Source organism: Anomalospiza imberbis, chromosome 36, assembly GCF_031753505.1.
Source record: "Anomalospiza imberbis isolate Cuckoo-Finch-1a 21T00152 chromosome 36, ASM3175350v1, whole genome shotgun sequence".
Taxonomy (NCBI): Eukaryota; Metazoa; Chordata; class Aves; order Passeriformes; family Viduidae; genus Anomalospiza; species Anomalospiza imberbis.
In genome coordinates, this window is record NC_089716.1 from 566686 (window position 1) to 590211 (window position 23526).

At 55.0% G+C, this 23526-nt stretch overlaps 1 protein-coding gene and 1 pseudogene across 1 annotated transcript; one reads left to right on the forward strand and one right to left on the reverse strand.

The window, feature by feature from the left end:
* The window catches only part of LOC137464098 (uncharacterized), a 1364046-nt pseudogene that overhangs the window by 558826 nt on the left and 781694 nt on the right, over positions 1 to 23526 (reverse strand).
* LOC137464084 (class II histocompatibility antigen, B-L beta chain-like) lies at positions 20200 to 22579 on the forward strand. The gene is given in 6 exon segments (XM_068175395.1): positions 20200 to 20357; positions 20814 to 21086; positions 21648 to 21695; positions 21698 to 21841; positions 21844 to 21909; positions 22485 to 22579. Coding segments are annotated over 6 exon segments (708 nt in total). The 5' UTR covers positions 20200 to 20275.

The window sequence follows — 23526 nt, forward strand, 5'->3', positions numbered from 1 at the left end:
GGGATGAAAAGGAGGCTGTGTCCTCCAACAACTGCAGAGATCCCATGGGGAATGTCCCATGGCCTCTCCCATTTCTAGGAATGAAATTACTTTTACAGGACTCCTCTGTCTGCTTTGTGGACAGAAACCTCTGCTGATGTCAATTTTCCCACACACCCTGGGGCTCATCCGGAATTCCTTCCACCGTCCGGGGCGGCGGGCAGGGAGTGCAGCTGAAGGTGCCTCACCCACTTTGGGTGATCGGCTCCCTTGGCTGGCGGCGGCACCGGGGATCGATTGGGGACCCGGGAGTGACCAGGAGACAGACGAGGGACACATCAGGGGGGTCTGTGAAGAGTCAGCAGGGAGAGAGCACTGAAAATCTCAGCAGTGAGTGCACTGGGATCTTCGGGGAGTGAACATGGCAGGGCACCCAGGGAGGGGAGAAAAGGGAAAGCCAGGGAGGGGTCCTGGCCAAAGGGATGATGATCCCAAAATGTCTCTGAAGGGTCCCTTGGGAGAATGTTGAGGTAGTTTGCACATTCCCCCAGAGGTATTTAAAACCATGGACAGCCAGGGGGGCAATAAGGGAAGTGCAGAAGGGATTTGGACAACAGGGGATGGATGGTGTTGGTGTGCTGGGAAGGGATCGGGTGAAGGGCAGTGTGCAGCAATGTGGTGAAGGCAAGAAGCAGCAGGAGTAATGTATGAGATAAGGAAAAGGATGGTGGAAAAGAGGAGGAAGAGAAAAATACAGAGGACTGGGATGTATTTCAGCTCTGTTCTATGCTCAGAATTTGCTAGCTGATCCAGATAATTTCCATCCCGGGTTTCCAGGAGAGGAAAAGAAGGAGGTCAGGATGTCAGGGGGTTTCTCTGTGGTGGGCAGCGGCAGCACCGGGCACAGAGGTGCGGGACCGGGAGCACGGGCTGGGGGCCTGTGGGGAGCTGCGGGGCCGGGCCGGGGCTGTGGGGCAGCCGGGGCTCAGCACCGGGCGCTGCCTGACCCCACCAGCCCCGGGCAGGGCCGGCAGTGGCCCCCGGCCCCCAGGAGCCTGCGGGACGCCCTGGCCGCTGCCCGGCCCCGTGGAGCTGCCGGCCCTGCCCGCCAGGGGGGCCGCCTTTGGACACTGCGGCAGGACAGGGACCGGCTCTGGGATACGGGCTGGGGAGGGGACCCTGAGCACAAGGAGGAAAACAAAGCAACGTCTGGGAAATGCAGATTGTACATGGAAGGATCAGGGTTTTCTATTAAGCATTTGCTTTGGGTCGCTGGAGAAAGGAAAGACTTTGCACAAAGCTCAGCAGCTCTCAGAGGATGAGCACCCACAGGCAGTGAGCGCGGCTGCAGGAGCGGCAGAAGAAGGCCCTGGAGCACTTGGGCACAAAGGCACAGCAGCTGAATGCAAGAAGGGATGAGCAAAAGGCCAAGCTGAAGGCAAAGGCCATGGCACAGCTCCTACAGCCCCTCAGGGATCAACCCCAGGGCCCAAGGGGGCCCCAGCACCCAGGGGACGGGGTCGGCCACAAGCACCTGGCAGAGGCATTGCCCTCCTGGCCAGGGGAGAGCCCACCCAAACAGCCCCTGGGAAGGAGTCAGGGCTCCAGCTGCAGGGCACAGGGACGCTGGAAGCAGAGACAGCAGCACCCTCAGGAGGAGCAAGCCCACCCCTGGATGGACATGGATTGTCAGGGCTGTCACAGCTCCCATCCCACCGGGGACCCACCACACTGGAGCCCTGGAGAACATTCAGGCTGGGTCTGCATCGAGAGGAGGCCTCTCCTGATGGACACAGGGGCCTCTCCATCCATTCTGAATCTTAGACCTAACTTGGGAATATTGTAAAGGAATGTTTTAATTATTAGGGAATAAATGGGAAAGCTGAGCTGGTATGATTTGTCCAATCACTATTAGGAGCTGTGGGGGATAGGTTTGAAATAAATTAATTTCTTTTTCTTCCTAGTAATATTGATGCCTCAGCTGTGGCTCTTCCAGTCTCAGTAAAGAAACTGGAATTGTAGGTGAATGTTAAACAGGGCCATGCCAAAGGAATTCTTGGGCCAAAATGTTGAACCCAGTGGCCAGAGTGGCCTCATTGTCTGCAGAATTGTGCAGACACAGCTTTAAGGGGAACCCAGGCCCAAAACCTGATGACAACAGGATCTCCAACTGTTCCAGTCTGCCATCAAGTTAAAGCTTTGATAACCAAAAGAGCCTCTAAATGGATGAGCAGTGCTCAGTTATTACAGTATGAAACTTGTTCAGTGGCACAGGAGGATTTAGAACTGAGGGCAGGGGAAGGGTTTAACCCAGCCTCCTGTTTGAACAGCCCACAGAGGGGCTGGGAAGAAACCCAGGACTGCATTCAAGTGACAGAGCTCCAGACACAGCCTGGGAGAGATTGATGAGACATTCCCTGGCCTGAGGGAGAAAATGTGTTCCTGGATGGCTCTTCAAGGGCAGCAGAAGGGAAAAGAGCTACAAGACACGCTGTTATTAAGGAAGGGAATCAGACAAAGCCCAGGTTACCACCCCATGGTCAGCTCAACCGGCACAGCTGTGTGTGCTTGTAAGAGCCTGGCACTGAAATGCCCTGAGCAGGAAGGCTTCAATATCTTCTGCTGACACCACGCCACCTAACAGGGGGGCAAAAGCAATTCTGATTGCTCAGCAACGACTAGATCACTTATTCAGGGATTTCTAAAAGAAATAATTCCAGTTAAAGGGATTGTGGAAGCAACAGACTCAGACAGCAGAACTCATTTTACAGGAAAGATCCTCCAGGAGGTTATGGCAGCTTTAGGAATACAATGGGACCTCCATAACCCCTGCACCCCCAGAGCTCAGGCTGGGTACAAAGAATGAATGGGGAAAGAAAGAGCCACCTTTGGAAGCTGGGGATAGAAACCAAGATGCCATGAGTACGGCTTTTGCCGTTGGCTTTGGCAAGAAGAAGAGCCAGACCCAGGGCAGATATTCAATTCTCTCCCTTGCAATTGATCTTGGGAATTCCTTACCCTGGTAATTCTCCACCCAGTGCAGCGTGGGGATACGGGATGGACATTTAAAGCAGTCTGTGGCCAGAGTCCTGTCTCTTGTGAAATCTCTCCCACAGGAAGCTGGGCTGGCACAGAGCCTGCCTTGGCACTTTGCTGTTCCCAACATCCAAGCAGGACATCGGGCCCTGCCTAAGGAGGCCAAAGCAGCACCACTGGTGGCCAAGTGGCGTGGCCCATGCCAAGTGTCCCTGAGGCCAGAAACAGCCCCCAGCACAGCTGAGCACGGGGGGACCCCTCAGCCTGGGCTCCAGGGCTCTGAAGCCCCGGAGATTTGCACTTCCCGCCTGCAGCAGGAGCATGGGAGGCCCCCACGGAGCCTGCACTGAAGGCAGCGCAGCAGCAGCCAGGGCTCCACAGCGGGGCAAGCCCCTGGGCCTGCCCACACATCCTCTGCTCAAATCCTCTGCCTGGGCACCCTCCTTGGGCATCTCCAGCCACCGGGGCCAATCCTTGCTGCCACTGCTGCAGCTTCAGTGCTTTCTGGGCCTGCACTGCCACAGCTGCTGGCGAAGACAACGGCACAATTCCACTCTGGGTCTCAGTCACACTCACACACTGCGCTGCCTGGGATTGCACTGATGGAAAATACACCAGGTCATAGACTTTAACATTTCTAACATTTTCTCTACTCAGCCTTGGTTTGCCTTGGCCTCGGGGAAAGAAATGGTAAAGGTTTTTTTAAGGGATGTTCCACCACTCAATGGAGATGAGTTTAACATCTCAACACTCTGGGAATGGCCCAAAAGATTCCCACAAAGATAACGCCCAGCAGCAAACAGCAACCAACACCTACCCCAGACACTGCCCCCGGCAGAGCTGGAGACACCTGCTCTGGAAAAGGCTGAGAAGGAAATCCAGCAGTTCCGACCTGATGAACAGCAGAAGCCAAGAAATCCGGGTCCAACAGGAACCCAAATACTAAAAACTGCACAACTTGAAACTACAGAACATTAAACCAATGGATTTAGATTGGTTCAGACTGTATCATGTCAGGGAAAAATCCAGTTAAACCCACGTGTCATGGAACGATTTTCTCTGCACACCCGGGCTATGTGGGGATGGAATGATTTCTGTTGCAGATCCTGGCCAGAATCAAGGAATGCCTTGACTCTAACACTAAACAAATTGGTGGAGTTTTCCTTTCTCCTGCACTTTCAGTGCAAAGTTTATAGCAGAAGAGTATTTTTTGTAATTATCCTACTCCTATATTGCCGGTTAGATTTGGGTCAGGGATGAGAGAATGAGTTTTTACTAGAGGATAAGAAGAAAAAACTTAATTGCCTTGGAATTTTTTTGTGTATGTTTGTGTGAGAGATACCAAAATTTTGGTCTGGGATTTTCGACGTTCACCTTAAGGCTGCATTTTGCAAAACTAGAAGAGATTTAAAGGTGACCCTTTCCCTCATAAACACTAAATAGATGATTTGAAAGAAAAATAAATAAAGCAGCAGGTTGTGGGGGGCACACATGCGGTGGCTAAAGGCTGCTCTGGAAGAGAAGCTGCATTCCAGGCAGCCAGCAGAGGAGCTTTAGAAATGCAAATTAACACTGCTGGGGCAAAGTGGGGACAATGGACCTGGCTCTTCTTGCCTGGGGCAGGAATTGGGCTGATTCCCTCTGCCCCCCACCCCAAGCTCTGCCTGCCTGCACAGATGGAATCTGCACAGCTGAAGGCAGAGCCCATGGTGAGGATCTCTGACTCTGCAACAGAAATGGGTGAAGCTGCAAAGGGAAACAGCAAATGGAGAATGCTGTGAAAACTTCACTAAAATAAGGGGGGATCATCCCTGTGCCCACTCCAACATGTGCTGGCACTGTCTATGCTATACAGGGAGTATCAGAGCACTGGGGTTTTTGCTATAACAAGTTCAGGGAAATCAGTTGGAATTCAAGTATTTGATGATGTAATTAGACAAAAGCGGTCAATTGATGCAGCCCCGGCTGGAGGGAGCACCCAAAAATGGGGAAAAGATGAAGGGCCACCAGAACAAATCCTACAACACCGTGGACCAGCCCCTGGGAACCTGAACCAATTCATATCAGGAGACACGGAACCCATTTATCATTTCAATGGCATCATTAGATTACAAGCTGTCCTGGAAATAAGAACTAACCAGACACCTCCAGCTCCTGACCTTCCTGCCGACCCATCCACTGAAATGAGGAACACAACATTTCACCAGGGGATGGGATCAGGTTATCTTTTCCCAGAAAAACAGGAGTTTGTGGAAAACTAAATGACTCCAACTGCTGTTGGCAAAGAGATGACAAAGGAAAAGCAGTGAAAAAAGATAACAAAGGAAACAGGAGAGCAGTTTATGTATTGGTCCAAACATGGAAAGGATGGGAATGGGACACGGTTTCGTGGCTCCGTGGCACACCATGGGTTAAACGAATGCTGCTTCTCCTCTTCTGTGCTACAGCAACTCTCATCTTTTTACCATGCTCCACACCTTGGGAGTGCAGCTCATCCAGCAGCTGAGCCAGGGGATGGAGGTGGCAGCCAGGCCTCCTGATCCAGAAACGGCTACAAAAGGACAGGGAATGAGGGCACCGAGAATAATCCCAAAACCAAAGAGGACCCGGGAAGAACAAAACAGAGTCAATGAGTGAATCTGCCTGGAGATAGGGCCAGCGACTTGGAGATGAGGAAGTAACGGAGAAACCATCCGTTCCAATAAATGTTACAAATGGACCCAGACAGCGGCTCAAAGTCCCGCTAAGCTCCTCAACTTCCCGAAGAACAAAGACCAAACAGAGCCATGAATATCGGCTGTCATCCACAAGGAGGGGTGCATATGAACGAGGACAGGCAGCAGGCGGATCGGGAAGTCTGAACCTTCCAAGTCCCTCAGCCAGTGGGCAAAGGCAGAGGGAGATGCGGCCGGGAAAATGAGCATCCAAAGGAGGCAGCGTGCTACAACAAGGGCAGAGAGCGCATGGCAAATGCCCCACGGCCTCTCCCTCTGCTCAGCAATCGAGTCACTTTGACAGGACTCCTCGGTCTCCTCTGGCCACAGAAACCTCCGGCGACGGGAATTTCCCCGCACGGGCCCGGCCACGGGGCAGCCACCTCTGTCCCAGCCACAGCAACCGGGACGAGCCAGCGCTGCTCCGGCAGCGGCTCCTGCCCAGGCAGCGGCGGGAAGGAGACCGCGGGCAGCCGCTCCCGCAGCGCCCTCAGCCCAGGGCCGGCACGGGCCGGACACGGCACCGCCAAGCCGCCGGAGCCCCCTGCCGCCCCCTCCGCCCGCAGCGAGCCCCGAGCCCCCGCAGAACCCGGCGCGGCTCCCACCTGCGCCGGGGCCGCCTCCGAGCTCCGCCAATGCCGCCTCCCCGCGCTCCGGCCGCTGCCGCCGCTCCCGGGCCCGCACAGACGCTCCGCCAATGGCGCCGCTGCCGAGCCAGGGCCGCCCTCAGGCCGCCAGCGGGGCCGTGCTTCGCCCCGCTCTCACCCATCAGCGCGCCAGAACCGCGACTGACGGACAGGGAGGAGGTGGCCTCGGCAGGGGCCGCCCCTGGGGTCCGGGTGCCTGCGGCCACCAACGAGGAGGAGGCGGCCACCGGAAGGGGCCAGCGCTCGGAGGTGGCCCTGGGGCCCCTGGAGCACTTGCTGGCCGCGTGGAAAAGAGCCAGGTGTTTCGTCTGGGGGATGTGTCGCCGGCTCGAGGCCATCGAGGCCATCCTGCAGGGAACAAATGAGGCGTCCCCCGATGTCCTCAGGGACTTGGTGGCCAAGGCGGCCATGGCCGAGCGGCTGTGGGAGGCCAGTGCCCGCCTGGCCACGCGTCACCTGCTGGGGATACTTGGGGACATCTGCAGGCTCCTCGTGAAGCCCCCGGTGGCCCCGGTGGCCCCAGTGGCCACACAGTGGCTGAGCGGTGCCAAAAAGCCATCGCAGACATCCCGAGGCTGCTGCAGGGACAGTGATGTCACCACAGTGATGTCATCGGAGTGATGACATCATCGGGGACATCGCTGCTGTCACTTGTCCCCTCCCTGCGCAGGCTTTGAGACAAATTTGGGGAATTTTCTGGGAATTTTCACCGAAATTTCCCAGATGCTGATGTGAAGCATCAAGCAGCAAGACCCAAATGCTGATGGGAATTCCTGGAGTGACATCACTGGGGACACTTGGGGACATTCGAGCACAATCAGAATGCTTTTGCATTTCTGTGTTGGCTTTTGCATTTCTCTGTTGGCTTTTGCATTTCTCTGTTGGCTTTTGCAGGTTCCTATTGACCACGAGCATTTTGCTCTGCTGCTCAATACTGATTTCAATTATTGATAATTCCTTGCAGCTGCTCGCTGGCACAATAAAATCTCAGAGTTGGCACGGACAAGTCCAAGGCTGTGTGAGCTTTCTGCCAGGTTTTGGGAACCCTTGACTGTGAAAAACGCCAATCACTTGTTTTAAAATCTTCATTGTAATAAAATAGTCATAAAAACCGGAATAAAAGTGAGAGCAATGAGAATTTGGACAATCAGAGTTAGGACAATAAAGGACAATAAAAAGGAAAGAATTACAGACGTCCGGGTAGGTTTGGGCACTAAGCCACAAAAACATGCCTGGCTAACAAAGGGTTCACCCTTAAAAGCAATAGCCTGTTGCACATTCAAATATCTCACCCACGGTGCATAAATTCTTTTCAAACAAAGGGTGTTCTCTGCTTTTTGTCAGCTTTTTCCCCTCAATCCCGGTGGCTCATTACAGACAGAGGAGAGGTGTAAGAATGTTTGTCTTTTCCCAGAAGGAGGCAGTAACTCTTGCTGTTATCTCCGTGCGAAGAATTTCTTAATTATCCTACCCATTCCTTGAGCTCCTTACAAAAAATATCTTACATCGCATAGTTTCTATTTTAACATTATGTCATAACCCAAAACTGCATTTCCCACACTACTTCAAAAGGATTAATACAGCACTACAAAATAACTGTGCAACACAGCACACAGAGTATCCAAGTTAATATTTGCCAAGAGCCGATCATTCAATCTGCATTTTTCACACTGACAAATCCATTGCTCACATCCCTGGGCCCCCCCGGTCCCGGCGCTGCTCCCGGGGGTCCCGCGGCTCCGGGGGGTCAAAGGGGAGGGGGCGGAACCCCCGTGATGGGTGGGGGGCACAAAGGGGGGTCCGGGCCCGGTGCTCGGGGGGGTCGGTGCTCGAGGGGGGGTCGGGGGCACTGAAGGGGGTGCGGGTGCGGTTTTTGGGGGGTCCCGGTGCCCGGGGAGGGGGGGTCAGTGCTCAGCAGCGGGGGCTGCCTGGGGACCCCCCCGGGCCCCCCAAATCCCAGCCGGGTGTGAAAAACAAAGTTCACTCTTGGAGATTTGTAAAAGTTTGATAAGGGATAAAAAAGGGTTTTGGCGCTCGGCCAAAGAACCCGCCCTTAACTTAACCCTTCGTTCTCCGGATCCGGTTCCACTGCAGGGCTACAAACACATCCCTGAGTTTTGACATTATTCTAACACTCCCGGGAGCTTTGGATGTTCCAGGAACTCTTGTTTGGTTCTCACCTCTGACTTGTCTGCAGGACATTCTGCAGATTAAGTCAATACATTTGATTTCTTCTCGTGGTTCCATCCTGTTGTTTCAGAGCCCCTGAAAAATTCATAAACGCTTCTCAGGTTTGTGTCACTGTTATCACCGGGTGAGGCTGGGCCGCAGATGGGAGAAACAATGGAATTGTTTTACACCCGAGTCAGCCACACAGAAGCATTTTAACATTGCATAGTCTCTATTTCAATATTTGTTATTGATCTATTTCATATTCATCTATTTTTAATATTTGAAGGCCTAGGAGAGAATATCTATTTGTTACTCTAGCATTAAATTGGTTACACGGTGCACACATAAACGGATCGATTTTATTGTACCAGCGAGCAACTACAAGGAATCATCAATAATCAATCTCAATATCAAGTACCAGAGCAAAGTCCTTGTGATCAATAGCAACGCGCAGAAGCCAATGCAGAAATGCAGAAGCCAATTATTCCATTGTCATTCATAACCCGGCTCTGCTGCAGCCACAGCAGAAAGCTGCCTCTGCTGCAAGGCACCGAGGGGGTCATTCACCCCCTGACCCGCCCCCGCCTCCATGAGTGTCCCCAGAGCATCCTCAGAGTGTCCCCAAGTGTCCCCAGTGACGTCACCCAGGAATTCCCATCAGCATTTGGGACAATTTCAATGAAACTTCCCAGAAAATCCCCCAAATTTGTCTCAAATCCCATGTGGGGAGGGGAGAGGGGACAAGTGACAGCAGCGATGTCCCTGATGATGTCACCATCCCCGATGACGTCACAGCGGTGACATCACTGTCCCTGCAGCAGCCTCGGGATGTCCTCTGTGAAAAATGCATATTTTATGATTGGCTTTTCACAAATATTAAATTGAATACTTGTGGCAAGCACATTTCTCTCTCTCAGGATTTTTATAAAGGTGCACAGAGAGAAGTGAAAGAGAAAACAATTTCTATTTCTGCTCCTTGTTTTTCTCTTGTGGAATGTGCTTGGAGAGTTGTACCTGGAGCAAATGCCTGGTTGAATCACGGTGGATTCTTTGGGCTTGATGGCCAATCGGATCCACCTGTGTCTGGGCTCTGGAGAAAAGGGTCACGAGTTGTGAGGGAGTTAGATATGACAGTTAGAGAAAGCAGCATGTAGTTTTTAGTATCCTCTTTTATATAGTATATTGATGTATCATAGCATAATTATAATAAAGAAATCACTCAGCCTTCTGAACTAAGTCAGACATCATCATTCTTCCCATTGGGTTCGCCGACATCGACAACAAATATTATATGTAATATATTGATTAGAAGTGCTGTATTAACATTTTGATAGAATGGTAAATGTAGTTTTGTAGTTAAAATGAAGCCTTAGTAGTTAAAGTAGAAAATGTGTATGTGTTTTTTTTTTTAAATAATGAGATACTGGCTTCGAGATAACAGTCACAGAACACCCAAATTTTCCAGAGAAGAGGAATTTATGGGTTTCTTATCAGAAGAAGGTAATTTCTTCAGGCCTTGCTCAGACTGGAAGACGCCATGGGGATTAAAAGAAGGAGTTGACATATTCCAGAGAGAGTTTCTTATTTTAAATAGAATGTATGCATAACCATGAGGTATGTATGAATATGCAACAGTGAATGGATCTTAAGAGTTTTTCCTTTGTTCACAAAACATGCCTGTCCTAGCTTAAGTGCCCGAGAATATCCAGACGTCCGTAATTCTGTGTTTTTTATTGTCCTGTAATTAAACGAACTCTAAATTTTTATTACTCTAATTGTATTACTATTTTTATAACCATTTCATTATCATTAAACTTTTAAAAGTTGTAAAATCAAGTGATTGGCGTTTTTCCCGCTGCAGCACTTATTAACATTCTAATGCACAACACGTAGCATCCACTTCAATACTTTGCAAAAGCCAAAACTATAATGTATGTTTTTCACACTGTCCACAAACTAAAATATCATCCATGAATGATGTTCTGAGGATTTGAGCGACACAGGGGCCAGGGCACTGGCCACAAAATGCTGACAAATTATACTACAGCAAAAGTAGTTAAAAGTCATTACAAACTGTACTGTATCAAAATCGTTTTGATTAAGAATAAGTCGCAGAAGTCAAGACAAAATAGCAAAAGCCACAAACTACATAGTTCTTTATAACAAACCCAGGGCAGGTTTTTCCCTTGCATGGAGCACTTGGGCCTTCCCCGGGCCCCTTCTGCCCTCTTGCAGAGCCGGTGGCATTTTCCACCACCCACAGTTTGTAACCAAGAGTCGGGCGCAGCCGAGAAGGCTCCAAGCGCCTCCTTCCAGGCTGACTCTGCAGATGCCGAGGCTGCTCTGGGCTCTGCCAGGGCTCTGCTGGGGCTCAGCTCTGGGCGAGGCTGGGCCCGCTCTCCCCTCACATTGCTCCGGGCAGCTGAGTCACACAGGGAGAAGGAAGGGACACGTCAAGGGAGTTCAGGTTTAAGAGAGTTTTTATTCAAAAAACTGCCATAACAAACAGGCTGTCATAAGAGCCGTAACAAACAGGCTGTCCTAACTAACACAACTAACTAGCACCGCTAACTACCATAACTAACTGGCACTGCTTACTTCCATAACTAACTAGTTGTCCTAACTAACTACTGTAACTAAACGCTGTCCTCGAGTGCTTCAGCTCCTCCGCTGCTGCTTCAGTTGCTTTGCTGCGGTGATCAGAGGGGTCAGGCTGGAGAGAGGCTTGGCTGATGATAAAAATGGGTGCTGCCCAAAGGAGAAAAAAGAAAGAAATGAACCGTTACTTTCCAGAGTCAACTTCCTCACAGGCTCTGTTGCAACAGGACAAAGGGAAATGGTCTGAAACTCAGGAGAGGGAAGCAGGCTCAGATGAGATCTAAGGCAGAATTTTTTTAGCAGGTGAGTGGAGAAGCACTGACAGAAGGTGCCCAGAGATGTGGGGGTGCCTCCTCCCTGGAAACATCCAAGCTCAGGTCAGGCAGGGCTCGGAGCCACCTGAGCTGCTTGAAGATGGCCCTGCTCGCTGTGGGGCCCCAGGTGCAGATGACCTCGAAAGGCCCCTGCCAAGCCAAACCAGGCGAGGATTCTGCTTGCTTTGCGTGTGGAAAGCAGCGAGACCGGAGACCATCGGAGGGGGCCCCACAAGAAAACCCCTCCCTGGCGCTGCTGCTTCCCCTGCAGCCGCTTGGCATTCACCTGCAGCAGCTCCTGGGCAGACCAGCGCCGCTCCTCGTCCGGCTCCAGGCTGCACTCGAGGAAGTCCCGCAGCAGAGCCGACAGGCGCCTGGGCTCCTGCAGCTGCGGGGTCCCGTTCTGCCGGATCAGAGCGCGAGCCTGCAGGAAAAGCAAACTCAGCGCTCTGCCAGCTTCCTTCCCACCCACAAGTGCTCACATCGACCCCGGCTTCCAAGCCCCAGCTCCAGGGGCACTTTCCTCCCTGGCAGAGATGCTGCTCACAGCTCATTTTTCTATGCCAACCAAAAACCCAAACCCTGGTGCTGCCTCAGCCATTGTAAAGAGCTGGTGCACTTGCTTCACATTTTCAGGTCATCCTCACAGCCAGAAGAACTGCAACAACGTAAATCCCAAAGCAAATTGTGTCTGGAGACTGCAGAATATGTGTCTGTGTTGAGACAGGAGTCCTCTGGGAATTCCCTTCCCCACGTGCAGAAACCTCCAGCTGCTGCTCCCAGGGCAGGGTCACCCTGTGCTCACAGGCCTCTGCAACCACGGGAGAATTGGCCTCTTACCATGGCCCTCGTTTCCTTGAAGTAAGGAGGTTCTCCTTCCACCATCTCGATGGTCACAATGCCGAAGGACCAGATGTCCACCTTGGGGCCGTAAGGAGAACTGGTGACAACTTCTGGGGCCATCCAGTGAGCAGTGCCCACCATGGAGCTGCGCTGGTCCTGCTCAGGGCTGAGCTGAGCGCTGAGGCCAAAATCAGCTGAGGACAGAAACAAACACTGTCAAAGGCAGCTGGAATGAGGAAACCAAGCACAAAGACTCCCCACTCTCAGTCTGAGAATGCAGCAGTGAAGTCAGCTGGAAAAGTCCTCAGGGCTGTAGCCAAGGAAAGATGGAACTGAACTGGACCCTTAAAGAAACCCTCAGCTTTCGTGCAGTTGCTTTTACTGATTCCCTTGCAGCTTTAGATCCCAACTCCTGCCCCTCTGGGAGGGCCATTCCCAGAGCAAAGGCACCCCTGAGAGCCTGCTCCTCTCCTGAGCTCTCTGCAGGGGCAGCCGCTCTCAGCTGGCAGCAGGGGCCGGGCAGTGCCCCCAGCAGCCCTTGTGGGGCTCTGGCCGTCACTGGGAAGCAGCCCCACAGCCGCACCCCGGGAGCGCCGTGCCTGGCCAGGAACACCCACCCAGCTTGACAGAGCCGTCCATGCCCAGAAGGATGTTGGAGCTCTTCAGATCTCTGTGGATCACCCGGTTCGAATGGAGGAAATGCAGGCCCTGCAGACACTGAGAGAGAACAAGAAACACGAGGGTAAAAACCAATGGCCGGAATATATCACACAAGAAAGGACAGTTTAGAATTCTGCCAGCAGCGACTTTGCTGTGACAGGCCAGGAGTGCAGTGCAGACAAGCTCCAGGCAAACGGTTCAAGGCGAAGCTGAGAACAGCACATCAAATCCAAAACAGACAGAGAGTGCCACAACAGCAGGAAAGAGAGCAAGAACAGAGTAGAAGTGCAGTGCTGCTGGCAGGCCGTTCACTGCAGGGGCTCTTTCTTCTCCAGCTCATGAAAACAACAGAGAAACAAAGCCCTGAGCATGGAGCCACTCCTGCTCTCACGCCCTGCTGGGAAGGACCATCGTGTCCAAGGCATGGCAGTCACAGGCAGGATCCCTCACCTCCCGACTGACAGCTGCCATCTCTCCTTCAGCCATGCGTGTCTGTCTGACAACGTCCTGCAAAGTTCCTCCATCCATGTATTCCATCACCAGCCAGAGATCTCCATCGACAAGGAAGCTGGAAGAAGAAAGCAGTGGCATGGAGACCAATGTGCAGTGCTCAATTCCCCCATGGAAAAGCCTGGAGTGGAGTTTTGTTGCCAGGTCACTTGTCAATGAGGACAGAATCCGATGGAGAGACATTCCTGCCAGGCTGCACAGCCCTTGAGATCTGCACAGTCTAAAGGAGGAGACCCCTGTGAGAAAGGAGAGGCCTAAGATGGCAAGCAGGTGAAAAATGCAGTTTAGCAAAGGCCCAGACCAATGTGGAACCACAACACTGGCCCCCAGCTGGTTCAGCTTCTGAACTCATCAGTTCCACCCTTCCCTGCAGAACAAGGCAACACAGCTCCCAGGGTTATCCAGGGGAGGAGGCCGGGCAGCACTTGGGACAAAAGGGGTCAGAAAACCTTTCAGAAAGTCCCTTCAGAAACAGGCAAGGCCAGTGACAAATGGGCAAATGAGGCATTTCCGGGAACAAGAACCTGGTCTTCCTGGCATCTGCAGCAATGGGAAAGGGCTGGGAAGAAGAAGGCAAGGGAAATAATTTCTGCTGTGGTTTACCAGCACTTGTTGTAAGACACAGAAAACAGGGTCAACCTGAAGGGAAAACCAAACCAAAGCAACAAAAGCACACGGAGGGAGCGAACTGCCAGGCTGTTGTTTTGGGTGGATACGGCTGGGTCAGGCATTTTCAAATCAGGCTACAAACTACGGATGCCAGGAAAGGTTAAGGCAGGGCCCGGGCACGGGATAAGGCCTGAGGCACTCACCTGTCCAAAGAGCTGACAATGTTGGGGTTCTTCTTGTTCTTCAGGAGCAGGAGCTCATTCACAGCTCGTTCCCTGTTCTGCCCTCTCAGACTCATTTTCTTTATGGCCACCTGAAGGGACATTGCAGACCTTTCACTGGAGGAGTCCGTGGCAGGAGGCCGCAGCAAACATGGAGCAAGTCTTTTTGGGGCAACGGAGCCAGGCTGTGCCCAACTGCCTTGGGATGGGACACCAGAGCTCAGCAAGTGCCATTCCCACAGCCCATTGCTCTGCTCGCTGGGGGCTGCTTACAGGACACATGGCCAGAGACATTTGGCCTTGCAAGCTCTGCAGAAATGGCCCCTCAGCTGTCAGCCTCCAAGCTCTAACCACATTCTCTGCACCTACAGTCTTCTCAAATGGCCTCAACACTCTCATTATTGTTCAAACACATTCTGCAAGCAGGAGGTAATTCTGGTTCTGTGCAAACAGAGCAAAACAGCCGGGAACCCTTTAGCAGTTCTTCGGGATTGGGTCATGATTTCAGATGCAACTGCTCTGGTTGGGATTGCACAACAAAGCAAACACACACATCCATTGCCCTCCTTGCATTCCTTTGGGCACTTCAGAAGGACCAAGTCTGTCCCAGCTGTGCTCTGCAGGCTGACACGGCTCTGCCTGCAGAGGAGCAGCCTGTGCAGGAAAGCTCTGCTGGCCCCCAAAGCTGCAGCCACAGCTCCCAGCAGAGGGGAGAGCCCTGGAGAGCTGCCAGACGTGCTGGGCGTGTTGACACTGACCTCTCCTCCAGTGGCCCTGTCGAGTCCTTTCGAAACGGTTCCAAAAGCCCTGGAGACAAAACAGCAGAGAAGAAAGAAGCAGCGCTTTAGATAGACCCTGGCAGGGAAAGCCAGCCCAGACAGGAGATCTCTGCTGCCTGCAGCGTTCACAAACACCTGGGGGCATCGACCCTTCCAACAACAGCGCAGCAGCCACCAGCCCTCTGCCATGCAAGGTGTGTCAGAGAAAACTGAGACCCAACACCAAGGAATTGGGCTGGAGCAAATCCCAAATGTCCACGCTGAACTGCTTTAGTTCAAAACATGAAGTGAGCAATGGGTGTCTAAAGAACTGGAAAAGAATGCATTTCATCCTTTCCCATTTCCTGCCTAAGACCTGCAGGATCCACAAGGGCCCTGCCATCAGGCAGGTGATGCATTTTCCCCCAGAGTGCATCAGCTCTGTGTCTGTTACTGAATGTATGGGCTCTACTACCTGTGCTAGAATAGAGCACTTATTAGTTCAGCTCTGGTTTCTGTTTCTAAACCATTAGGTTGTTAATCCTGACCAGAGGATATTTTTTGAAGCAAAATATTTGAAAGAAATCTCCTTGGGAACTGTTTTCTGACAGTCACCAGATGGTGAGTGGCTCTTTTAGGCAATCCAATTCCAGGGACAGAAGATCTTCCAGGTCCTGCTCCTTGCTGCAGGCAGGACACTGCCAGCCTCAGGGGCCTTTGACGGTGCCTTCGGAGCACAGGTATCAATTCTGATCAGGACTGAGGGACAGCAGGATGGCACCCCAGTGTCTGGAGGTGTTTGGAGCTCTCCTGACTTCTCACTTGATCCTGCACCAGCACAACACCTGGGCCTGCTTGTGCAGAAGTAACTGCCGTGCACTTACCCTTGGCCAATCTGCTCCACTTCCAGGTATTTCTCGGCAGGCTCCGCCAGGCTCACGGTGTTCCCTGAAAGAAACCACGTGGAAGACGCTCCCTCCCAGAGTGAGACCCCGCCTTGCAGCAGAGCCAGAATGCAGCCCCCCTCCCTGGGGCCATCAGCCCCTTGGTCTCAGCTGGGGAAGGACAAGAAATGACCCTGGCACATTCAGCTGCAGAGCAGCACTGGGTGCAGCTGATGCCGAGACACACACACAGCACCCTGCTCTGGCACACAGGAACACAGCAGACGTACTCAGCTGCATCAGGCACCACTCCCCTCTCCCCTCTGGCTGCAGGGCTGTGCTGCTGTCAGAATGTTCAGCCCAGGATCCCACAGCCGAGGGAGGTTCAGTGTCCTCTTCCCAAGCACAGGGAGCTTCTCCATCCTCTTCCCAAAACGCTGCAGGTTCGCCATCATCTCTCCAAGCCAGGGGACGTTCACTGTCCACTTCCCATGCTGGGAGAAGTTCACCCTCCTCTTCCCAAGCCACAGAATGTCCTCTGTCCTCCTCCCACGCCGGGAGATGTCCACTGTCCTTCTCCCACACCATGGGAGCCTCGCCGTTGTGTTCCCACAGCGCGGGATGTTCGCCCTCGTCTCCCAGAGCAGCGGGAAGTTCACTGTCATCCCCCGGCACTGAGGGACGTTCACCATCGTCCCCCGGAACAGCGGGAAGCTCACTGCGGCCTTCCTCCTCCTTGGCCACTTCTTTGGAAGCAGAGGGAGCCAGAGGAGGTTCTGGTGCTGCTTTTGTGCCCTGTGGACAGACGGCAGCGTGAGGGACGGGAAGTTCTACATCAGTTATCACCTTATTTACCCTCAGCTGCACATCCAGCTGCACTAAGCAGAAATTGGGTTCGGAGCTGTTCAAACTAACAATGCGCTAAAGTCGACATTGCCCCTTATTGTTGGAAATTCCATATTCCACCATGGCTAGAGCCAGCAAGCAATGCTCTGCCTGCAAAACCAGACCTGCAGCTCTTCAAAAGCTCTTCAGCAGCAAAGGAGAAAACTCCCAGGGATCCCTTTGCTGCTGCAAGGACACTGACAGGAACTTTCCTTCAGCCTCCCAGGCGGGCACTCGGCTGCCACATGCCGAGCTCACAACTTGCTGCACAATTCCAAACACCAAAGGTTCCTTTCCCACTCACCGAAGGAGGAGCTGCTCGGGATCCACTCATGAGGTGCCCTGCAAGGGAAGAGGGAACATGAACCAGATGCTGTCAGGAAAAAACTGCCTGTGGTGGGAAATGCCCTGGAGCAAGGCAACCCCGAGAGAGCATTTTGCTTTCACAGCGTCCCTCCAGGAGCCACAGTCCCTTCACACAGCAAGAGAACAGCACAAAATACTGGGCTGGGTCAGCTCTTGGCTGGACAGGCAGTTCCAGGCTCCGCTGCCACAGACTCCCCGCTTGAGGGAACAGAACCCCCCAGGGCTCATTGCAAATGCTGTGCACGCCCCGCTGGCTGCAGACACCCCCTTTTCCAGCTGCAGCTGCTGCCAGGAGCTCTCCCAAAGCAATGGTGTCTTCATGGCAATTTGGTTACAAAGTCAGCTCAGGCCCAGAGGAAGAACAGCAAGCACACAGCAAGCCCAAAGCCACAGCACCGAGGGAAAACCTCGACTTACGTGCCAAGTGGGTTAAAAAATACCCCGCATACGCCACAGAGTACAGCGTGCAAACTGCAGCAGCCACGTGCTGGATCATTTTGGCTGCGCTGCACACGTCTGCAGACTGTAGCCCTGCAAGCACAGAAGGACACCCGTCAGGGCTGGGCTGGCTGCTGAGAATGCCTCGGGCAGGAGGATCCTCCGGCAACGAGCAGTGCCCAGAGCCACTCTGGACACTGAGGCCTCCGTGTGCCACAGCAACGGGAACACCTCGGGGACGTGGCAGTGCTCCTGTGACATCACAGCAGCAGCTCACGCAGAAACCGCCTGGAAGGTTCTCCTGTGTCACAAAGGAGCACAAAGAACCCTCCCAGGGCACAGCCTGTTGCCCAAAGGATCCAGGAGGAGCTCTGAAAATGCAGCAAACAAGGACACCCCATAGCCCAGCCTGAACACTGAGGAGGAACAAGGACGGCACCAAAGCAGAGCAAACATGACCTTTAGTCACTGACACTTCTGGCTAAAACCAGCAAGCCGTGTTCCATCTGGGATCTTTGTTGTCGTTCTAAAAACAAGCAAGGTTCTCCACTCTAAATATAGAGAAGGCAGGAACTGGAGAGGAGGTGGGATGAGGAAGGAGGAGGAGGAGGGAGAGGGGAAAAGGAGGAGCAGGAAGAGGAGGAGCAGGAGCAGGAAAAGGAGGAGAAACAGGAGGTTCCAGTGCCCCCTGTGGCCGCAGCACCCTTGGCCCCGGGACCATCACCCCCAGCTCATCCTGCAGGTGGGAGGGGGAGCTCGTCCCAAATCTGTCAGGGGGTCCCTGAGAGGGTTTTTTTATTGGGGTGTGTTTGGAGCTTGCAGATTGTGGAATTGAGCCCCAAATATCGTCTATGAGGCCCAAATAAACCCTGGGAGGGTTTTTTCTCTGTGTGTGTGTAGGTTTGGATCTTGCAGGACCCCAGAGCTGAGCCCCTTGGGGGGATCTTTGGGAGTCCACGTGGCCATTGCCCAGGGCCACCAGGGGGAGGACATTGGTCCTGGGGACCCCCGGGGCAGCAGAGGAGAGGAACCCCTGGGACCCCCGGAGTGGGGAGAGCAGAGAGGGGTGATCCTGGAGCTGGGGGAACCCCGGCTGGCTGGAAAGGGGGGGAGCCTGGAGAGGAGGGACCCCTGGGACCCCTGGGACCTCAAAGTAGAGCATCAGGGCAGAAGGGACCCCATGGACCCCCAAAAGTCCCTGGATCATCCCTAACCAGGAGGCCGGAGAAGGGGGAACCCCTGGAGCCATTGGACCCCCATCATCCCAAGGAAAGGAAACCTCTGGAACGCCAAAAGTGGAGAGATCAGAGATCGGGAACTCCTGGGAGAGTTGTTTTGGGCTGAACCTTGATATAGTGGAGATTTCCATGGACACAAGACTCCTGCTGAGTTCTAGGGATGGACTTGGGCAGTGAGGAGCCTCTACTCCAAGGTGCTCTCCTCTTGTTTTTTCCCCAAAGCAGGATTTGTCATTCCCAGGGTGTGGCTGGATGGAGAAGGAGGAAAAGCCCCGGAGATCCTGCTGGAGGAGGGGCTGCAAACCCAGCCCAGGGAGCTGCGGGGAGGAAAGAGCTCCCCTGAGCCAGGAACGTGGCCGGAGATCCAGCCAGAGCACGGAGCTGGTGGAGAAGCCTCATGGCAGGGAGAAGCCCCACAAGTGCTTGGAATGTGGGCAGGGTTTCAGCTGGAGCTCCACCCTGATGGAACACCAGAACACCCACACTGGGGAGAGGCCCTGTGAGTGTGGGGAGTGTGGGGAGAGCTTCAGTGGGACCTCTGACCTCACCGAGCACCACAGGATCCACACTGGGGAATGGCCCTATGAGTGCTTGGAATGTCAGAAGAGCTTCAGGTGGAATTCAGAGATTGTCACTCACCAGCACTTCCACACCAGGGAGAGGCCCTGTGAGTGCCCCGAGTGCAGGAAGAGCTTCGTGCGCTGCTCCAGCTCCATCCCCCATGGGAGGATCCACGTTGGATGATCCCCAGTGAGCCCCGTTGGGCAGAGCCCCGCTGACCCCGTTCTGGGTGATCCCGGTTGGGTGTGGGGAAGGTGTTGGAGAGATTTCTTTCCCCTCTCCTTGTCCTGGTGTGATTTGATTGGTAATAAATTCCTTCCCTGTGCCCGGGCCGGGTCTGTTGTGCCCGTGCCGGATTTGCTGAGGGATCTCTCCCGCTCCTTGTCCCCAGGCAGGAACCCTCGGTTCCATTTGCAGTCCCTGTGCGGCTGCGGGGGGCAGGGACAGAGCGGCTCTGGGGGGTGCCTGGCATGGGGCCAGCGTCACCCCTCGCCACGGGCACCCCTGAGACCCCGCGCAGCCGGGCACACATTTCTGGGCACAGCTGAGCTCCCAGCTGCGCAGCGCCCCAAGGCTCCCCGGGCCTGGAAAAGCCCCAGCCGGGGCTGCAGCGTCCCGGAACCGCTCAGCCAATCCAAACGCAGCCAAAACGCGCTGCAGCCAATGGGAGCGCGAGGAGTTGAGGAGTCATCGGTTGTGTGGCAGAGCCTCGGCAATCGGTGCCCAAAAGTGCTCGGAGCCAATGAGAGCGCGCGGCGCTGCTGAGCCCGCGCTGCTCCGGACTGGTGCTGCCAGCGCAGCGCGGCCGCTCTGGGGCTGGTGCTCCCTGGGCGGCGCTGGCCATGGGGCGAGTGGCGGCAGCTGGGGCCGTACTGGTGGCACTGGTGGTGCTGGGAGCCCCCCCGGCTGCGGGCGCGGAGCTCTCGGGAGAGCGGGGGGAGCGGGAGGCGGTGGGACGGGGGGAGAATGGGGAAAAGGGGGCGGTGGGAGCCCGAAATTGCAGGGGCAGGAGGAGGAGGGGACCCCGAAAGGAAGAGCGGGAGGGGCTGAGGATTGGGGGCAGGTGAGGAAGGGTCGGGAGAGGGTGGGAAAGTGGGGAAAAGGGGAGGGTAGGACCCCAAAACTGAGCGGGAAGGGGGGCTGGGCTTTTGGGAAAATATGTTTAAAAGGTTGAAACTCTCTCTGGGGAGAGGCTGAAAGTCGGAGGGGAGAGGATGTGGAAGGGCAAATGGGGGAAGGGTGGAAAAGAGGAAGTGGCAGCTCGGGCAGGAGGGATCCATGGCGGCTCTGGGGCACAGGGTGTGCGGAGTGGGGATCCGGGATGGATCCCGGAGCTCTGGGGCTGCTGGGGGGCACCCCCGGACCTGTGTCCTGCACACACAGGGGTGTTCCAGTACGTGGGAAAGTCCGAGTGTCACTTCATGAACGGCACGGAGAAGGTGAGGTACCTGAGCAGGTTCATCTACAATCGGGAGCAGTACGCGATGTTCGACTGCGACGTGGGGCACTTTTTGGGGTTCACCCCCTATGGGGAGACAGCAGCCAGGTATTGGAACAGCGACCCAGACGTTATGGAGCAAAAAAGGGCTGCGGCGGACTGGCTGTGCCGGTACAACCACGAGTATCTCAGCCCGTTCCTCACGGAGCGCCGAGGTGAGCGCGGGGCAGAGCGTGTCCCCTCGGGCCCTGCCCTGCCAATGACCCTGGAGCCCCTCAAAACCCCCCTGGAATCGGCCCAGAGCCCTCAGCCCTCCTTGTGCCCATCCCCGAGACCTTGTGTCCCTGCCACTGACCCCCGTGGCTCTCCCAGTCCATCCCAGTCTCTCCCAGTGCCTCCCGGCTGTCCATCTCAGCCTAGCGTGGTGCTGCCGCCTCTCAGCCAATCAGAGCGCGTGTCTCTGATGACTCATCAGTTGCCAGGCAGACCCGCAGCGCCGAGTGCCCCGCACTGGACTCGGCCTCCCAGTGCCGCGCACTTCGTTCCCAGTTCCTCCCAGTGCCGCCCCAGTCCCTCCCAGTCCATTCCCAGTTCATTCCCAGTTCACTCCTAGACCTCCATCCTCCCTCCCAGTGCCCCCCATCCCCTCCCATCTCGCTGAGTGCTGCCCCAGTCCTTCCCAGTCCATTCCCAGTCCCTCCCAAGTCCACCCCACCCCTCCCCTCTCTCTCCCAGTGCCCCCCAGCTGATCCCAGTCTGTTCCCGCTCTCTCCCAGTGCCCCCCAGCGTATCCATCTCGCTGGTGCCCTTGAGCTCCCAGCCCGGGGTTGCTCCGTGATGGATTTCTAGCCTGCCCACACCCAGCTGAGGTGGTTCCAGGGCCAGCAGGAGCTCTCTGTGGTGGCCACCGACATGGTCCCCAACAAGGACTGGACCTACCAGCTCCTGGTGCTGCTGGAACACCCCCCTGGTGCGGGCTCACTTGCGGCTGCCAGGTGGAGCATTTCAGCCTGGAGCACCCCCTGAGCTGGCACTGGAGTACAGGGGAGGAATTGGGGGCGCTGAGAGAGCCACTGGGATGTGCTGGGAGCAACTGGGAGGGAGTTGGAGACAGCCTGGTTTCAGCTGGGAGAGGGGGTCCAGGGGTTGGAAAGTCTAAGAAGGGATTAGGATGATGCTGGGGAGGGTGGGATGGGATTCTGGGGGTCCTGGTGGACACTGGGAGGGAGTTTGGGGGCGCTGGGTGTAATTGGGAGGGATTTGAGTGATCCTGTAGGGGGTGGAAGGAGATTGGGGATGGCTAAACGAGGCTTGTGATGAAGTTGGTTGTGCTGGGAAGAGACTGGGAGGGGTCTGGGTGAGTCCTGGTGGGGCTGGGAATGGACAGGGAGAGGGTTTAGGGGTCCTGGGGCTGTAGGGGAGCAACTGGAAGGGGGGGGTGGGATCCTGACAGGAATGGGAGAGGCTTTGCTGGGTCCTGGGGAGGTTGGGAAAGGATTGGGGGGAGGTTTCAGGGGGTCCTGGGTGGGATGGGGGCGATTGGGAGTGTGCTTGGACCGGCTTGGGGTGTCTCTGAGAGGTTTTGGGGGGTCCTTATCCCGGCAGACCCCCAGAGATGCCACTGGATGCCACCCGCAGCAAGATGCTGTCAGGGATCGGGGGCTCTGAGTTGGGCTTCGTCTTCCTGGCGCTGGGGCTCAGCTTCTAGGAGCGTGTGTGCTCCTTCCCCAGGGCCCCCAGCCCGGTGTCACCCCCTTTTCTCTGCCCACAGAGCTCCTGAGCTGCCGCCGGCTGCAGCCCCTCCCCGTGGTCTCGGGCCCGGCCGGGACCCCCCGCTCCGTCCCCACGCTGATTTTGGGGGGGTCGTGTGTCCCCCCAACCCTGCTGTCACTCTGCCCCTGCCCGCCTGCTCCCAGTGTTCCCAGTAAAGCTTCCCAGTTAAACCCAGCCCAGGTTATGGGGGGCAGTGGGGAGGGACTTGGGGGGACCCCACGCGGGGGCCGGGACTGGGCAGGGAGGGTGGGGTCCAGGTGGGGAACACTGGGTGCTGCGGGTCTGCCCGGCAACTGGTGAGTCATCAGCCCCGCTCGCGCTGATTGGCTGACTCTTGTCCATCGCGTTCTCTCATTGGCTGAGGAGAGGCCCGGGACTGGAGAGAAGCAACGGCAGAGATCCCGCCCCGAGCACCGGCACGGGGACAACAGACCCAGCCTGGGCACACGGAGGGAATTTATTACCAACCAAACACAGCAGCACAAGGAGAAGGGAAAGAAATCCCTCCAACACCTTCCCCCCACCCAACGGGGATCACCCACAACAGGGCTTATCCACGATGGAGAGACGGGGACAGCCGAGTTTAGACCAGAAGCCAATTTCATTGAGGGTACCAGGTGTTTATACAGGGTTTTACTTGTGTGGTGCTCATGTAGGGCTCGATGTTTGCTAACAATTTCCCATTGGTTACACATTCTTCATGACATCACGGCACCTGGGAACATTATCTTATCACAAAGTCTCACAACAGGTTGCTTGGTCACTTCTTGGCCAGGGAGACTTAAACTGTGTCTGTGTCTCCCACAGTTGCTGCTCAGTCAGGCCTCAGATCTCGGCCCCTTTATCAGCTCCATAGTTTTACTCTCTGTTTTATTCCCCATT